The 16,366-nt window shown below is 38.2% G+C and overlaps 1 protein-coding gene across 1 annotated transcript in view; it reads left to right on the top strand.

Moving 5' to 3' along the window:
* Positions 1-6,840: 6,840 nt before the first annotated feature.
* The window catches only part of npffr1l2 (neuropeptide FF receptor 1 like 2), an 11,848-nt gene continuing 2,322 nt past the window's right edge, over positions 6,841-16,366 (top strand). Inside the window, exons 1-2 of the mRNA XM_035658800.1 lie at positions 6,841-7,183; positions 15,748-15,847. Coding sequence (XP_035514693.1) covers positions 6,841-7,183; positions 15,748-15,847 — 443 coding nt within the window. The remainder of the gene's footprint in view (positions 7,184-15,747; positions 15,848-16,366) is intronic.

Consider the following 16,366-nt stretch of genomic DNA (forward strand, 5'->3'; position numbering starts at 1 on the left):
TCCCTAACTGGTGTGTAGTAAGAACCGTTTTTGTTTTGTGTCGGTTGGGTTGAGACAGGGCTACCGGTCGTATACGATAAGTCAAGTGTTTGTTTTTTGGAAAGTTGAACTGAGAATTAAATAACATTTAAACAAAGCCGATAATCGTAGGGTGCCACAGGAAGTGTTATGTGTCGGATGCTTGACTTTTTCTCGCTGCATTGACATGTTCTAGGCATCCCGACGGGAGAGCTGTAATTAGTCTGTCGTCTGCGTTCGATGGCCTTTAGGTGGAGCACTGTGAGTGGTACGGGCAGCTTTGAAATGCTACCAAGCAGCGAGGTACACTGAGAACATGGTTGCCCAGTGTTGAGGTCTGCACTGTTGAGTCACTTTGCACTTAGGCGTTTTTAGGAAATAATATCTTGGAGATGGCCTCAGTAGGACTGTAAATGCAATGCTTATTGATGATGTTTTGATTAAAACTTGTGACTTTACTTTCCGTTGATTCAGCTTGAACTTCATATTGCTCACATGGCTTGAGTATTGCTATGAATAGTCGTGGCATTGACAGGTTTTTTAGCTAAGAAGTGTGCAGTGCTGTGTGATGGACAGCACGGTTTTCACAAGTGCATCAAGATCAGTGCTGCTGTATCAGTCCTTTGGCACAATGGTTTAATAGTGCTCTGAATCGCAGTCAGGTGTTAACAGTGTCGAGGGAGGAAACTTGGAGTTTTACAGGTGGATGTGCTTAGAATCTGTGCAACTCATGGGTAAATTTACATTTCAACACAAGCATGTTTTTACGTGTGAGTCAATGCAGAAATATACCCCTTTGTTCTTAATTGTGTCAATTTCATGTTTTTGTCTAAAAAGACGTGAGTCTACGCTGAGATTAGAATGCTAGCTGCTCTGTTGAGGCTGTAGGCTACGTCGCCCACTAGAAAAAATGCTAACATCAGGGATGGCTGGTAACATGCACACAGATTGACAGTGCTAAGATGGGGTGACCGTTTAGAAGAGTTAGTCACTATCTTAGGTTGTTTTAGGCGTTAGCCTTTGCTAAGGCTCCTTTCGGCTCAGCAGAAAAAGCTGCTTACGAGGAATAAAACCCTTTGAACCTTGTGTCTCCTCCTTCCCTCTGCCCCAAGGTGTAGGTTTACAGTAACAGGGGGACAGTTGGAGATTGGCGACATGGCGCTACAGTGTACTAGTGCCATGACACTTTAGACAATGGGCTGAAGATTGTGTTAAATAGGGCCCTTAGATCTTGTTGCGTTCTAGGCACTGGAACATTTTCGGATAGATCTAAACATGGCACAAGAAAGACTGCATTGGCGTAACTTTCAATTAAAGAAAGCAGAGCGAAGGAGTTTGACTCTGATCGCCAGGTGTTGTTAATGACTTTCGCTGCAGCGAAAGGACCTAGGTAACTTCTAGAAGGCGAGTGTCTTTTTAATGGGAGTGGGATCGAAGGATGTGTAAGATTGTGCACTGACTGTATATCTTTGTCTGTGGGATAACGTTTAGCTTTTGGGTCACTGATGATGGAATGGTATGTATGAAGATGTTGAAAGGACATTTCACCCGTGGAAACTTAATGTTAGTTTATTGGAAGTGGTGGGTCTATATCGTTAGTCGAAATGTAGCATCACCAATGTGTTGAATTGGTGCCTATGTTGACCGAGAAAAGTACGCAGAAATGACTTTAGGGCGCTTTGTTTAAAGACAAAACTCCCCCAATGCACAGCTCCGCAGCGCTCCACTAAGCACGTAGGTCAATGACTACAACAAACGTGAATGTAACCATTTATTCTACAGAAATTATCAACAACAACAAAGAATTAAATATTGGTACAATGACAGTTGCTATAGGTTCCTCGGCTGAGCGTCCTACGTCTTGCGTGGCCCCGCGCAGTACTGGCATCTGGAGCTGGGGTATTTCTTCGAGTAGCTTGCACCACACAAGCGGTAAAACGACGACGATAGGCCTCGACCAATCTCTGCGCCGTGCAGGACCCATTCCAGAAAGGTGTAGGCGATATTGTCTAAGCCACAGACATTGAGCAGCACAGTTTATGCGATGGCAATCGGTCTTTGTGTTTAGCGTGCGCACAGTAGTTAGCAATGCAACTGCAAGGTGTTTGTGCAGTGAAAAGAAGCTAGATTTCAGTTGGCTGACGTTACGTATTTAACCGGGGATGGAGTTCGTGATAATGCCGTTGAACAAATCTGTGGCTACGATACATGCACGTTGTTATTAGGAAGAAATAGAACAACTCGCACTTTACAGTGTTCAGACGTCCCGTGTGTCCTGTAGAGCGCACAGTGGAGAGGCACAGGCACCGCCGGCGGAAGAAGTAGTGTTTGTAGTCTCACTCCTCTAACGAGGATATGAACTTCCTGCTCCAATGACGCAAAATGACGATTTTACATCATTGGAAGCAAGGAAGTGCCGACACTGAGATATTTCTCCCCTCTCCGGTGAAGTGAGGGAATGATGCACGACCATTCAAAAATATGACTGGGCTTCTAATGATACAAAGTTTAATGCAAATGGGCGAAGTGTCCCTTTAAGTGTGATCAGATGCCGTCATCCACTCATTCATACTGTGTAGGTCTTTAATGAGTTGTTGTGCTCTTCTTGATTGTATTTGTTCTGTGGTTACTGTGTAAGCTTCTTTGAGTTGATTTGCTAGGCTGGCTAAAGCTGTTTCGGTTCTTTGATAGTCGGAGACCGCAGGCTGTGGTGGTTTGAGTCCAGGCTGTTAGATTTACGTTGATAGGTTTGGCCTGTTTGCTGTCCGTGGGGCTGATCAGAGGCTGCAGGTTAGCAAGTGTGTGGGGTTGTTGTGTGTCTATACGTCTGTGTGTACATGAGCGTGCTTTCTGGGGTGGAGGGGCACAGGAAAAATATTTGTAACATGTTACACTGCTGACTTTACTTTAAGATTCCAACAACAGGTCCATAGATTTAAGTTGCTAACATTGATCAGCTCTGATCACTTTGTGAAATAAGTTGTAAAATTGTATTAGCAGTCATGCACATAATATAATGTTTTACAGAATCAGATTAGTATCACCAGCATACTGTCAGAGTTTCATGGCTAGTTGTGTATGGATAATTTACCCATTGTGTATCCACTTGTAAAGTTGGTTGAAAAAAAGTATAATGTATATTTCTTTGCCTGAATTTATTTATGTTTCATATTGAATTGGTAATGTCTATGTCATGAGACACAATGAGGTAATTTGTACTGTACTGATCAGTGATTTATAGAAAATAATCTTTCTTTATTTTATCAGGCCAGTTAGGCATTAGGAGCAACAAAAATCCTTCATGATCATCTGTTATAAATTGTTTGCAAATACTGTAGATGTTTTCTGATACCATTAGTGTAAAGGAATAAATTTGACAGCCTCCACATTAAGCTGATTTGGAGATTAGTCTATTGTCTGAAAAGCCAGTTCCATGTGATGGAAGATTGCTCTTCATTATTTGAGTCATTTTGTTCTCCTTTCATTTCCAGCAGGCAGCTATACAATGAGACCTGTCTCACAAAGAGAGAAATCAAGTCGCTGAGTACAAGAACCCAACAGAGAAAAGAACAAAGACCAAGACAATGGCACTATCTATGTCCTTAATCTGTGCATAAAATAAAATAATAAACAAATAGGATAAAATAAAATGTGCAATGACAAAATAAAATCCACAGGTGGGAAAAAAACACGGTAAGGGCTTTTAATAGGAACCCACATAACAGTGAAATTAAGTTATATGCTTGCCACACATTTACAGATAAACATAAACATTTTTAAATGTCTAAATTAAAAAAAAAACACAATTTCCAAATAGGAAATACTAAAAAATAGAAAGACCTAGGAAAAAAAAACTAAAGATTACAATTACATTTACACTGCTTTCATACACTGTATCATACCACATTTACATAGTACTGTACTCCATCATCAGTCTCTATCTGAACTTTATTGAGGTCGAACATTATTCCGGCTACAGCTAGTGATCATTAAAAAACAACACTTTATAAATAAAAATTATAGAGGTTTTATATGAAAGGATAAATAATAGAGTAATAAAGATTCAGACTTTTTTCTTCTTCACTAGGTATGTCTTACTCTCCATAAAACACCAATATTCTTTGTTGGACACAGCATTAGACCTAGGAACTTTACATAATAAACCTATTCAAGCACATTATTATCTATGAACTTCTCTGTCTAAGCTTAATAGCCAAATTTTTGATGTCTTACTAGATTTGTGAATGATTATAGAACTGAATTATTACTACTGATGCCGGTTTTCGTACAGTATGAGCTTGTATAATGAGCTACTAATGAAATAAAATGCTTTGAAGTGAGGCCACTCTGTCACATGGCAACTATCTATCAAATTGGACGACCAGTATGATGCTTGGAGTGACAATGCTTTTGAATGTAATGACAATGTGTCTGACATAGCGTAGAGAAAAGTAAGAAAAGGCATTGTTGATAACATTCGTAATTATATGTTCTGTCACCAAGTGCTTGTTCGCCGTGGGAATGGGTTTCTGTAAATATTTTTATAAGGAGTGACTGCCTAGACCTGGTCTATTTTTAAATTGTCCTGAAATAACTTGTGTTATGATTAAACGCTATTCAAACAAAACTGAATAGAATCTGAATCTCAAAAAGGCCTGTCTGGAGGCATGCGAACAGCACTGTAGATCAAATGCAGCCAAGCAATTTGATCACTAAAAACCATAATAACTCTTCACTAATTTGCTAAGTGTAATTGGTATATTGATATTTTAGTAGTGCTATCAGCATCTGGTTAGGAGGTCAAACTCATAAAGTAGATTAAAACTGAATGCCATTACAACCTATTAACCACCCGCTGGACACTAGTCTTTTACTTTATGCATTTGTGTTTTATATCTGGATAACTGTATCACAGTTATTTGTATAGACAGATGAATGGACATTCATTTCTTATGTCTATTTCTTGCTAACTGAAAGTCCAAAAATTACATTAAGCTACGACTCCTACAGAAGCTAAAGCTGATATTCAGTCAGTAACAGGTTGATTTGCAATACGGTGTATCTGTTTAGCATCTTATCAGCTACAGTAGCTGAACCTCACAGTTGGTGCAGTAAGGCCTACTGTTCCTCATTGAAAAAGTAAATCCACTTGTATCCACTTGAAGCTGCATGAATTATGCATTGACGCAGATTACTTTTTGGGGGTGCTGGTTATGAAAGGGACATCAGGACGTACTGTATGTCTGATTAGCCAGCATTGCTGCTCATATCCTCCATTACCAGCCTTCACATTTGTGATGTAGTCATGGCCTATTCCTATTGTGCATTAAGTATGTATAGGTTTCCATCCATAAGTGTACTGGAAAAGCATTAATGTGGCTCTATGGTCAGCAAGCAGATAATTATTTGTCCCGTCAAGACACTATAGATCCAATCTATCAATCCTAGATGCCACTCCAGATGCTAATAAAGAAAACGTACTGTAGTACAAAATTGGTGCTGTTGACATTGACACAAATACAAAAGATTGTGCTTACTGGTAGCTGAATGTCTCATCCCTACATTTCTCAGTACTTCACTGTAATGGTTATATTAATAAAAGAACATTTTCCTGCAATAATTACTGATGAACCTTTAACCTTTGAAATAGCATTTACACAATTTAAATCAAACAATATAATTAAGCTAGACATTTTGTAACTAGAAAAAATCCAACCATTACAGCTTAAAATATTGTATTTACAGTAACTGTGTAGTGCAGTCAATGTGTCAGAGTTAATTGTTGATTTTCTTACAAGAAATGTGCAGTTGTTGTAACAATAGAGAAGCTCTACATATAACCATTTTTAGCCCACCCTCAGGAAACCATGCTGCCAGAGAACAAATTGTCTACAGGCAGTGTGCCATCTCTTTGTGTATTGGCATCACCAGGGTGTCTGTGTGCCACTGTTTTGCACAGAGTTGTCACTCACTCTGTGAAGTACAATTTGCCCGGAGCATAGACGCTCCATGTGCTAATGCTTCAGGGTTTTTCTGGCAGCATTTGCTCTCCACATGGGTTGGCATTTCCCCACACGCTCACCATTGGGCTTGTCATCAGTATACAGTAGCAGATCCTCTTGATGCTGCAGCCCTGTAATCCAGGCCAGTCAAACAATCTGCCTGGTAAATGCAACATGTAAGCTTACTGCTCTCATCTGTAAAAAGGGATGCTACTGATGTCTTTGTCTACATGAGCAGAACATCTGTCATCATTACCACAGCAACAAGTCTGTATGATCAGAACAAAGCAGAATGATAGCAGTGAAACAACACAACATGTGTATTTCTGACTAAAGCTGTGCATTCCTGCTTCTGCTCGATCTTCTAGGGTACTAACATCCCACTTTGAAAAGTACAGTGATGGTAAAACAGAAGCCTTTCCTCCGCAGCTGAAAAAATCCTTGAAGAGGCTCTGAAACCAATTTAAGATACCGGTCTTATTTTCTCTATTGTATATTTACTTAATTCAGCAATAGTTTTAATCCAGTTTAATCTCTTCCCTACGCTCATGTGTTTTGGAAAGGTTAAAAAAAAAAAAAAACTCAAAATCAACAGTGACAGTCTGCCATTATACTTGCTATGCTATGATTGGACAATCATATGGGAGAAGAGTTAAGTGAAGTTCAGTTTAGACAACACAAATTTTTTCAAATGAGACATCCTTGCTCACAAATGTCTCAAATATCAAGCAGTCAGGTGATATCTTTGATACTGTTTGTTCCAAAAGAAATTCTAAATAATTTGTCACTATTTGACTTCCCCTGCAGGTTCATCCAAAGGATGGAGGTACTAGACAACATGGGCGAGGGAGGAATGGAGCTGGAGGGATCAGCCATCACAGCAGCTGTTATAAACAACAGCCTAGATGGTGCTGCAAACATCACCAACGTTACCTTTTTTCCATATTATCAGCACTCTCTGTATGTGGCTGCCAGCTACATCCTGGCCTACTTCTTCATCTTCCTGCTGTGTATGGTGGGAAACACACTGGTCTGTCTGATCGTACTGGAAAACCGTCGTATGCGCACAGTCACCAATCTCTTCATCCTCAACCTGGCTATCAGTGACCTACTGGTGGGCATCTTCTGCATCCCTACAACACTGGTGGACAACCTCATCACAGGTAATATACCCTGCCATAAGTCTTCACCTTGGCCATAACTCCTTACTGTCACATGTGCGTTGCAGGAAAGTCAGTTCTCAGATTTGGTTTGAAGACAGACAGTTTATAATGTGAGACAGTTTGGCTCAATGCTTGACCAACCTTAATTTGATACTCATGATTACTGCTACAGTGTTGCAAACAGGCCACATCAAATGATGATGCTTCTACATGCATGTTAGTCAGGCCTTGTTTAGACAGATTCTTTTGGATTTGGTTTAATGTACCCTTGTGATGTATAGATAAAGCATGATCATGCAGTATCACAATTTGCTAATAGCTACTAATCAGATTTCAAAAGCCACTAAGTCCTCTTTAACAAAACTTGCCCCAGCAGCCCCATGCTCCCTCTGTACCAGACTGAGTTCCTGAGCAAGCTTTGATGGTGGCTGCTTCCACATTCAGGATGTCAGTTTTAAGGGTACTTTGTTGAAATGGTGCATGTTGCACAGACTGAGTAGCAGTCTTACATTTTAAAAACGTGGCCCAACTTCAATCTTTTAGTTCTTGCCAAAAGCAGGCAACACAGCTACTGCTTCCACTTTTAATGATACGGTCTATGATAATAAATGAATTAAATAATACAATAAACTTAAAGGATAAGTTTGGTGATATTACATATTTTTCTTTGAACTGGATATAAATGGGTTAAGTTACTGACTTTGTCTTTTGTTGAAATGAACCAGGACAGACATAACAACAGTGAGAACTTGTGCAAAACCTTGAGCACAAATGCAAAGTTGGCTTTAACTAGCAAGACAACAAAAGCTGCAAGTGAACTCATAATGGAGGTCTTATTTGAAATGAGAGTAATGAGGAAAGATTTGAAGACTTGAAGTGGTTGAACAAGCAAATATGGGTTTGTGAGACTAGACGAAGCTGAACAAAGAGTTAATGACACTGATGACTGCAATGCACGAGCCGACAGCCTGCTAGCCTGTATGATATGTAAACTAAGTCAAATTCAAGCACACTGCAAGGACACTAAAAACCATGTAAGGAGGTCCCACTTGGGAAAGAGTGTGGTTCCAACAATTCCTTTGTCAGAGGTGGTATTTGCTGATGATGAATCCCAGAAGGAGGCCTTAGGCAGATGGTCCAAAACAACTTTTACAGTGCGGACCGTGGTCTCTCAGGTGAAATTTTTGCAACTTTAAAATGAACTATTATCTTAAATGTATCTATGAGTTGCCAACACAACATGAAGAAGACACTAGCGAGATAGAACTAGAAAACTTGACCTGTCTGCTTCTCTTCAAAGGGACAGTGCATGAAGATATGGACCCCATATCTCCACTTTCCCAAAGTAGCTTCAGCATTTGCAAGCATTGTCCTTGACTGATTATGGACCCGCTTGTACCTTGCTAACACTACAGTAGTAACACTACAGTTGGAATGCCTCTTTAGCTTTCATAATATTTTTACTATATTCTAAAGAATATTATTATCGTGAAAAATAAATAAAAAATTAATACTTTTACACATTCTGCTGGCAGCTGCCTAGAAAGAAATAACACAGAACAGGTTCAAGAAAAAACCTCCATCCAATGACAGATGGCTTTCAATAATCAAAACAAAATACTCAATGGAAAATAAAACCACTTTTATATTTAGACTTCAAAGAGTACAATTTTCAGAGAGATGGCTCTAGATTGCCCTACCTGAGGGACAGATACCTGTGTTTATCAAAATATTTATACAATCGGAATACTTTGAACTTATCCTTGCTGTGTTTGTTTTTGCTCATGTAGTGTATTTGTTTTGTTTCATAGGTACTCCGTATAATAATAATAATATTATTATTAATAATAATAATAATAATAATAATAATCCGGCCAGTACACATTGGCATTACCCTAGTTGGGATGGGGTCCATGGCTCGATGGCTAAAAGGAAGAAATCATTAGTTAGTTGATGAAGGTCGATGGGAGAAAAGCAGTTTAAGTATATATCTGGTTTTACAGCTGTTGTGTTTGAAGATAAATCGGTACCTGTTGGAGGCAGGAGGTGATGGATTTTGTCTCTGAGTTTCTGGTAGTTTGATTTTATCATAAAAGAAGCTCATGAAGTTGTTGCTACTGAGGACTAGAGCAAAACAAAAGAGCTGTGACTGTCTGACAGCCTGGCGACATTGCTAAAAAGAAACCCTCGGTTGTTCTTCAAACAATAACTAGCACAGTACGGGCTTTCATCTTTTCATCTCCTCTATTCTGCCTTTCACTTACGGCCTCATTCTGAATTCCATGTGACTGCAAACAACGTACTGGAGCACGCCTAGATAATCGTGATCCTGTAAGTGAGTGAGTGAGTTTCATCTGCAGTTCATAAAGACGCTTCATAACTAAAACTGCCAGGAGAAACAAAAAGCACCACATTTTGGTGCTTTTTGTACTAAAAAAAAATATATTCACTGGAATCATACAAATGTACTAGAAATATACACTTTATGTTTGTTATTTTTTAGGAATCAGAAAACAAGTCCATTTGTCAGTATTCAGCTTTGAGGCCTGTGAAAGCTTGACAGTGATCAAGGGGTCAAACAAACAACAACCTGTCACCAAAGTGTGACAATCGGACTCTTTTTCCATCTGGTGACACAATCTCATGTATTGATTTTTATTCCCAGCCACCCGTAGGTAACAGCAACATATGGTGTAGATAGAACAGCTGGAGGATTTTATAATGGCAACATGAGTAAAGGATTCCGATATGTATGATTTAATTAAGAAAATAATAATCATACCTCTTCACTCCAACTGTCCACTAGTCAAGAACTATAACATACCAAGATGTACCTTTCTCACACACACACAAACAATTCAGGTTAGCGGCACTTACTACAGATGTTGTTAATCATCTAGTTCAGTTAGAGAAAAAGAGAACCAAATTTGAACCATAGGAGGCCTCAGACACACAGTGCAGTTCAGTAGTAAACGCTGTCTCCCACAGCTCTTCTAAACTGATGCACAAGATTAAAAATAAACAGACTGCATGCCTAATTAAATGTAGACATTTATGAGATGTATGGGTCTTGGTAGGGACATTTAACAACATAAATCACATTTTTGCTGAAGTTGTTATGAATTAATCAATATTGTATTTCTTCCTAGTGCAAATACAATACCACACATTACATCTACACATAGATGACTGACAAGAGTAGGAAACAACTTGAAAATGATACCTACAAGAGAACCTACTAGAATATATATATATATAGACTATATATGTCATATCTGACAACCTGGGAGCACACAGTATTATAGCCAGCAGTTATTTGTCCCTGATTCTTGCTTCCAGAAAAATAATACCATGGTATTTGTCCGACTTGTTTGAAAGGGTTTTCAGGTAGTATTTGTGAACTACAGTATAAGGAAAGACAGGGAAAGCTGAACTGGAAAAGACTTGCCAAGTGAAAAATAATACAAGCACTGTGTAGACAATTTCTTTTGACAATTGTCAACAGAAGAGTTAAATACTATGGCAACACACATCGGGCTAGTAGTGGCAACCCCGCAGCCAGTAACCACAGGTAAGGCAATAAAAGGATATTGCCTTACCTCCAAGAGTAAATAAAATGTTAGCAGTTCACATTATCTGGCTGAAATTCCTAGAGGCTATTGCTATTGAGACTATTGATAAAGTCATTCTTACCTTTGTAACACAACCTTTGATACACTACGTACCGTGCAATCATATGTGTGCACACCTGTCATAGATGAGCTCTGATACTTAAACAAATATCACTACATATTGTAGTGAATAATGCATGCTTTTGATCATAGGCTATATCTATAATTGGAGATGTGCTGCTATTTACCACAAAAGATATAAATTAAGAAATTTCCTCTCACACAATTATCAGTATGTCGATGACCTGCGTGTCATTTTTACTCTTCAAAGGGACGAGAAAGCAGTCAGAAGATGAGCTGCATGTTCACGAAACCTCTTTCCTTTCCTCTTGCCTTGTGCAGCCATTATCCCCTCTGCTCAACAATGAACTCATCTATAAATTGTTCCATGAGTTTCTATAGCAACACCATAGCAACTGATGTAACCCTGCTCACCGTAGTTGAAAAAGTTTGAAGTATATGTAAAGTATGTACTGTTTTTCAATAAATGTAGAAATACCACAATGAAAAGTCCTGCCTTCGAGTTTGTAGCCATTTTAATATTGTAGCTGGCCCATGTGAAGTCGGACTGCTTTAAATAGCCCTGATATAATGCAGTACAATACAGCAGCCCTGGTGTAACCCCTGCCTTTATTAAGCCTATTATATTTAATGTTGTAACCCTGTATTGGATTGTATTGCATTAGACTGAACGGTCACATGGAGAGCACACCAAACATGTGAGCAAAACATAATCGAAACAATTGCTATAGTGATTTTGGCTGAAGAAGAAAGACTCCTAGTCACCCTCAACATCTGTGGTGTTAAGAATAGTGGTTCCCAACCTATCATTGATTAAACTAACAACCAACTAAGTGACATATTTATGGATATTTTATATTGTATCCAATGCATACCAATAACAGTACAGAACAACAACTGATTAACTGTACAATGAACCTAATTAGCAAACACAATAACTGCAGGAAGGTTTTAAGTGATTAATTTTGTTTCTTAAATATTGCATCAGATATTTTATGGAACTTTTTATACAATTCTATGGGTTTTTTTCTAACAGTCTTAACTACTCAATAGGCCTCTTTTTTTTTAGACAAATTCAGTGTTTTATTCTATGTGATGCCTGGCCATTTTCTATTAGCTCTTTGGTTGTTTTAACTGCATACTTGCAGGACAAGGCTGTATAGTAGAAATTGAAGCCAAAGTGAAAAAAGATTGTCTTCAGGTTTTTCAAGTTAAGATCTTAAATAATCTAAACTTTAAGAATTCATTTGGTTTTCTTCACAGAAATGATCAAAATGCTGACATATAGACCATGCTGTGTAGTTTTGCTCCCCTTTGCCCTGTTTGGCTCAAGTGCCCATCAAGGTCAAAATTTTAAAAAAGAATCTTTTTAATTTTTTTTTGAAGTATTAGTAGTTATTGTTGTGAGATATGTGTCAGATCTGGTGCCTGCCACTTATAAATAATCTCATAAATCATTCAGGCCACTTCTCAGTTAATTTATTTACTTAATGCATGCATTTATGCATGTTGTCTATCTATACAGCCCCAGTCAACACCCCCCACACCCCAATTATTCTGATCATACATAAGACATACATCACTTTCCATATGCAGTTTTAGCTATTTTTTTGAATTCCTGTTTGTTTTTGTCGTTTGTCTTACTTTGTATAATCTCTTTTTGAAGTTGTGTCCCTTTTCTTGTTTTCACTTTAAAAGAAAATGTAAAAAAATATATAATTGAAGAGAGCCCAGTAAGCATCTGTGAGTGACGACCTGAGAGTGAGAAAACGCCTTCCTGTTGAATGAGTGATGACATCATCTTCACTGTCGATACTTGAGTTTGGAGGGAAATCAGCCCCCTATCTCTTTTTTTCTTTTTAATTCCAATTACACTTTGTTTTCATGCTTTTGTGAAATAAGGTTTATAGGACTGTTTCCTTTGTAATTGGATCTAATTACTCATTAATTAGCACTTGAGGCTGTGTGTGTAGCTTTGAACCCTTGTAATGTGTATAATGCTGTTTGGTCATGTTTAGTGTTTCTATAATTTATTTTGAAGTATAATGCCTATAAAGAAATATAACATAATAATATGTTCAAGCTCACCGTTGGTCACTGGGAAATGTAGCTTTATAATTCATGCTAGGGTAAAGAAATTGAAAGAGCTACTACTCTTTGGCTGGTGGTGGGTCATTGACATAGTACTACTAATAACAATCCTATCAGAAAACTATCTATTATGATAATGATAAAAAGGTTTTTATCATTATTTGTGCCTGTTAACAGCGACATTTTGGTGCCCTTTGGTATTGAGGACATTTACTTATCATTATACAACAGATGGTTGTGTAACAAAATAAGAGTTTGCAGTTCCTTCATGCTACACACATAGAAAAAGCTTTAATCCAAAACCCCACGCTTCCTTTTCCAATAGCTGTAAGATATTTATATCATAGGTAGCTTAATGCATGTTTCAGCAGTGTATGAAGGAGCTACCTTACCAGTTATGGCATCTGAATGTGCAGCTGTTGCCATAATCAGAATCTCCTGATCTAGTCGATTTGAACAATTTTGGCTTAGCCTAAAGGCCCTTAAAAATCAAACCAAATCAGACATCATTCAATTATGTTTTCAGCAATTAAAACAAACATTAAAACAAAAATGTAGCTAGTTTGAAGGAGCTACCAGTTGCTGCATATACATGTACTTTGTTAATAAGATTATTATAATTGCCATGACAATTATAATAATCTTATAATACTTTATTTAAAATGTTTATTCAGCTTCACTTAACTTAACTTAACTCTTCTGTTTCTGTTACAATCAATAAAGTGAGGTATTTATTGTCCAACTTGAAGGGGGGAACGAATGAGGAAGAGGGCAATCCAGAGAGTGCAGGCAGAGATGAAGGAGGGAGGCTGTGGGTAGATGAGTCAAGGCAGAGCTGAGAACAAAGGCTGGCCAGGTGATCCACTGTCGGTGATATAACGATCTTAGAAGCAGGAGAGGAATGGAGCTGATATACTGCAGCACTGATTACTGGATGGGCTTCAGGTGTGAAGCTTGAACCAGGTGTGAAAATCGAGTGGAGACTCAGGACCCAGAGGAGAGAGAGAGCGATAGATAGACCAAATCACAAGTTGCAAAACAAGTAAATATATCACCTTTGTCGACCGGGATCATGGGAAAGTCAGTGCATTGTACAAAAAAAAGGCAACTGAAAAAACTTTCATATACATAGTGTACACTGTTGAATAAATAAGACTGTTGCTTAAACTCAATAATAAATACTTGTAGTAGAGTAGTAGGAGAAACTATGGTTACCACAAAACGCCCTATCTAGAACCAGTGTTTGGAAACAAGGCAGTCTCCACAGAAGACGACCTCCTCATCTGTAGATAAAAACTCACTCTAAGGTAATAAAAACACAACAAGTATTTTCAGGTGATTATACACTAATAAAAACATAGCTTTGAATATTATATTTCATTTCTATCAGTAGATCCTCCAAAATGCTACACACTGGACCTTAAAGAGAATATAACATGCTTATTTTCTGTAATATTCTCCATAGTGTCTAATAGTAATCTCTACAGAGAGGATGTCAGTGTGAATCTGTTTAGCAGGAAGGTCTGGCCCGGATTTAGATACTTATTAACATCAGCATGAACAGATTTGTTCATGAAATTTTCAACAAGCAGCAGCTCTTAGAGGCTTTAACAAAGAAGCAAAACAGCCGCTCTGCTCGCATCTTTGACTGCTGCTTACTATAATTAACTGAAACTAACCACTATTTCGATATACATTGTGGTCCCCGATGGTGTGCCTTTAGTGAAAGACTTTCAAAAGTAATTCGGCCGTCTGAATTAATTAAAAATAAATGTTGCCTTCTCCGCCTGGCTCGCCTACACCTAAAAACAGCATAGCTAATAGGGGTAAGATTGGCAGAGAAGATGGTAGATCGTAGCCACACCTGTAGGACTGTATTTGAAATTCATATAACTAATAAACTACATAAGCTTTTAACAGAATGTACATGCTAATGGCAGTAGGGCAAACAGTGTGTGGGAAGGGTGGGAGGGGTCCTTTGCGATGAAAGAGACCAAAAGTGCACAACGCCTCTGAAAGATGTCCTTGATGGAGTGGAAAGACACCATATACCTGAAATCATACATATAGTACACTATAAACATACTGTAATACTGTAATATATCATTATTTTGCACTGTTATAATCAGTACTAAACAATTGTGCTGTCAGTACCTCTTCTTAAGGGAATGAAAGAGTATAGTGGAACCAGGAAGATAATGTATTATTTGGTAAGAGATGTTTGGCTGTTGTGCTGCAATTTTCCACCACCCTGAACTCAGTTTTCATTGATTACAAACTTTCTGTGTCCCTCTGCTACAAACCTATGATGCTCTATTCGAGCAATTTACCAAGGGTATACTCATTCCTTTCGGCTGTGGCAGGGATGAAAAAACAATGATCATGTAGGATGAAGCAAGCTGTGAAGGTCCTATATAAGATTAGATAAGATAAGATATACCTTTATTAATCCCCCATAGGAGAAATTCAAATGTGCAAATATTCAAAATATATATCTAACATTAGAGAGGGTAACAAAACCTAGACTCATGAAAATGTAACTTTCCAAATCTAATTCTAAACCGTACTATAATCTAAATGTCTACACTCTCTATGTTAATCTATTTTTGATTAAAACCCAGGTTTAAGAATATCTGTACTGCCTGAAGCTTCTTCCTGCCACATTGTAATCACTATGATGACTTTTAGAAATCCTTAACAGTTCAGTTGAATCATGTATAACTTGTTACAGATATGTCACTGTGTTACTACTGAGGTCCAACCTTGTCATTTTTTCAACAGGTTGGCCCTTTTCCAGCATTGTGTGCAAGATGAGCGGCGTTTTGCAGGGAGTGTCTGTTTCTGCATCAGTCTTCACCCTGGTGGCCATTGCTGTTGAAAGGTTAGTGTATGTTGTAGTTTTATAGCTAACGCTAAGACTGTGACATTATTTTTGTTTATTATTATTATTCAACTGACTGAAAATGAATCAGTGACAAGTTTGACTTAATTTATGAGGTAACAGCCATGCTAAGCTCCTGTTGCTTTATTTTAACAGAGCAGTGCTTTGAGCCAAATGATAACATCATGTTCAACATGCTGATGTTTAGCTGCTATAATGGATCTATGATAAGAACTGGATACCAGACTCAAAGATGGTGCCCACTCAAATAAAAACTGCAGACTTTACAACTCGTAAGTTTGCTTCTACATTGTGCACGTTAGTGTTTCCCCTGCTGGCCCTGTCTGCATGTTCCTGCTCAGTCCACTGACAGTTTACTCTTCAAACACACACCCCAGTAACCTCCTCAGAGTACTGTTGCCTGTGAGAACTCTCCCTGCTGGCATTTAAGCCCTCAGCTGTTGGTCTCCTCATGCAGACTATTGTATCCTAACTCTGCAACCTCACTTAAAGGTGCAC

Source organism: Morone saxatilis, unplaced genomic scaffold (assembly GCF_004916995.1).
Source record: "Morone saxatilis isolate NCDOM2014 unplaced genomic scaffold, NCSU_SB_2.0 Contig16, whole genome shotgun sequence".
NCBI lineage: Eukaryota > Metazoa > Chordata > Actinopteri > Moronidae > Morone > Morone saxatilis.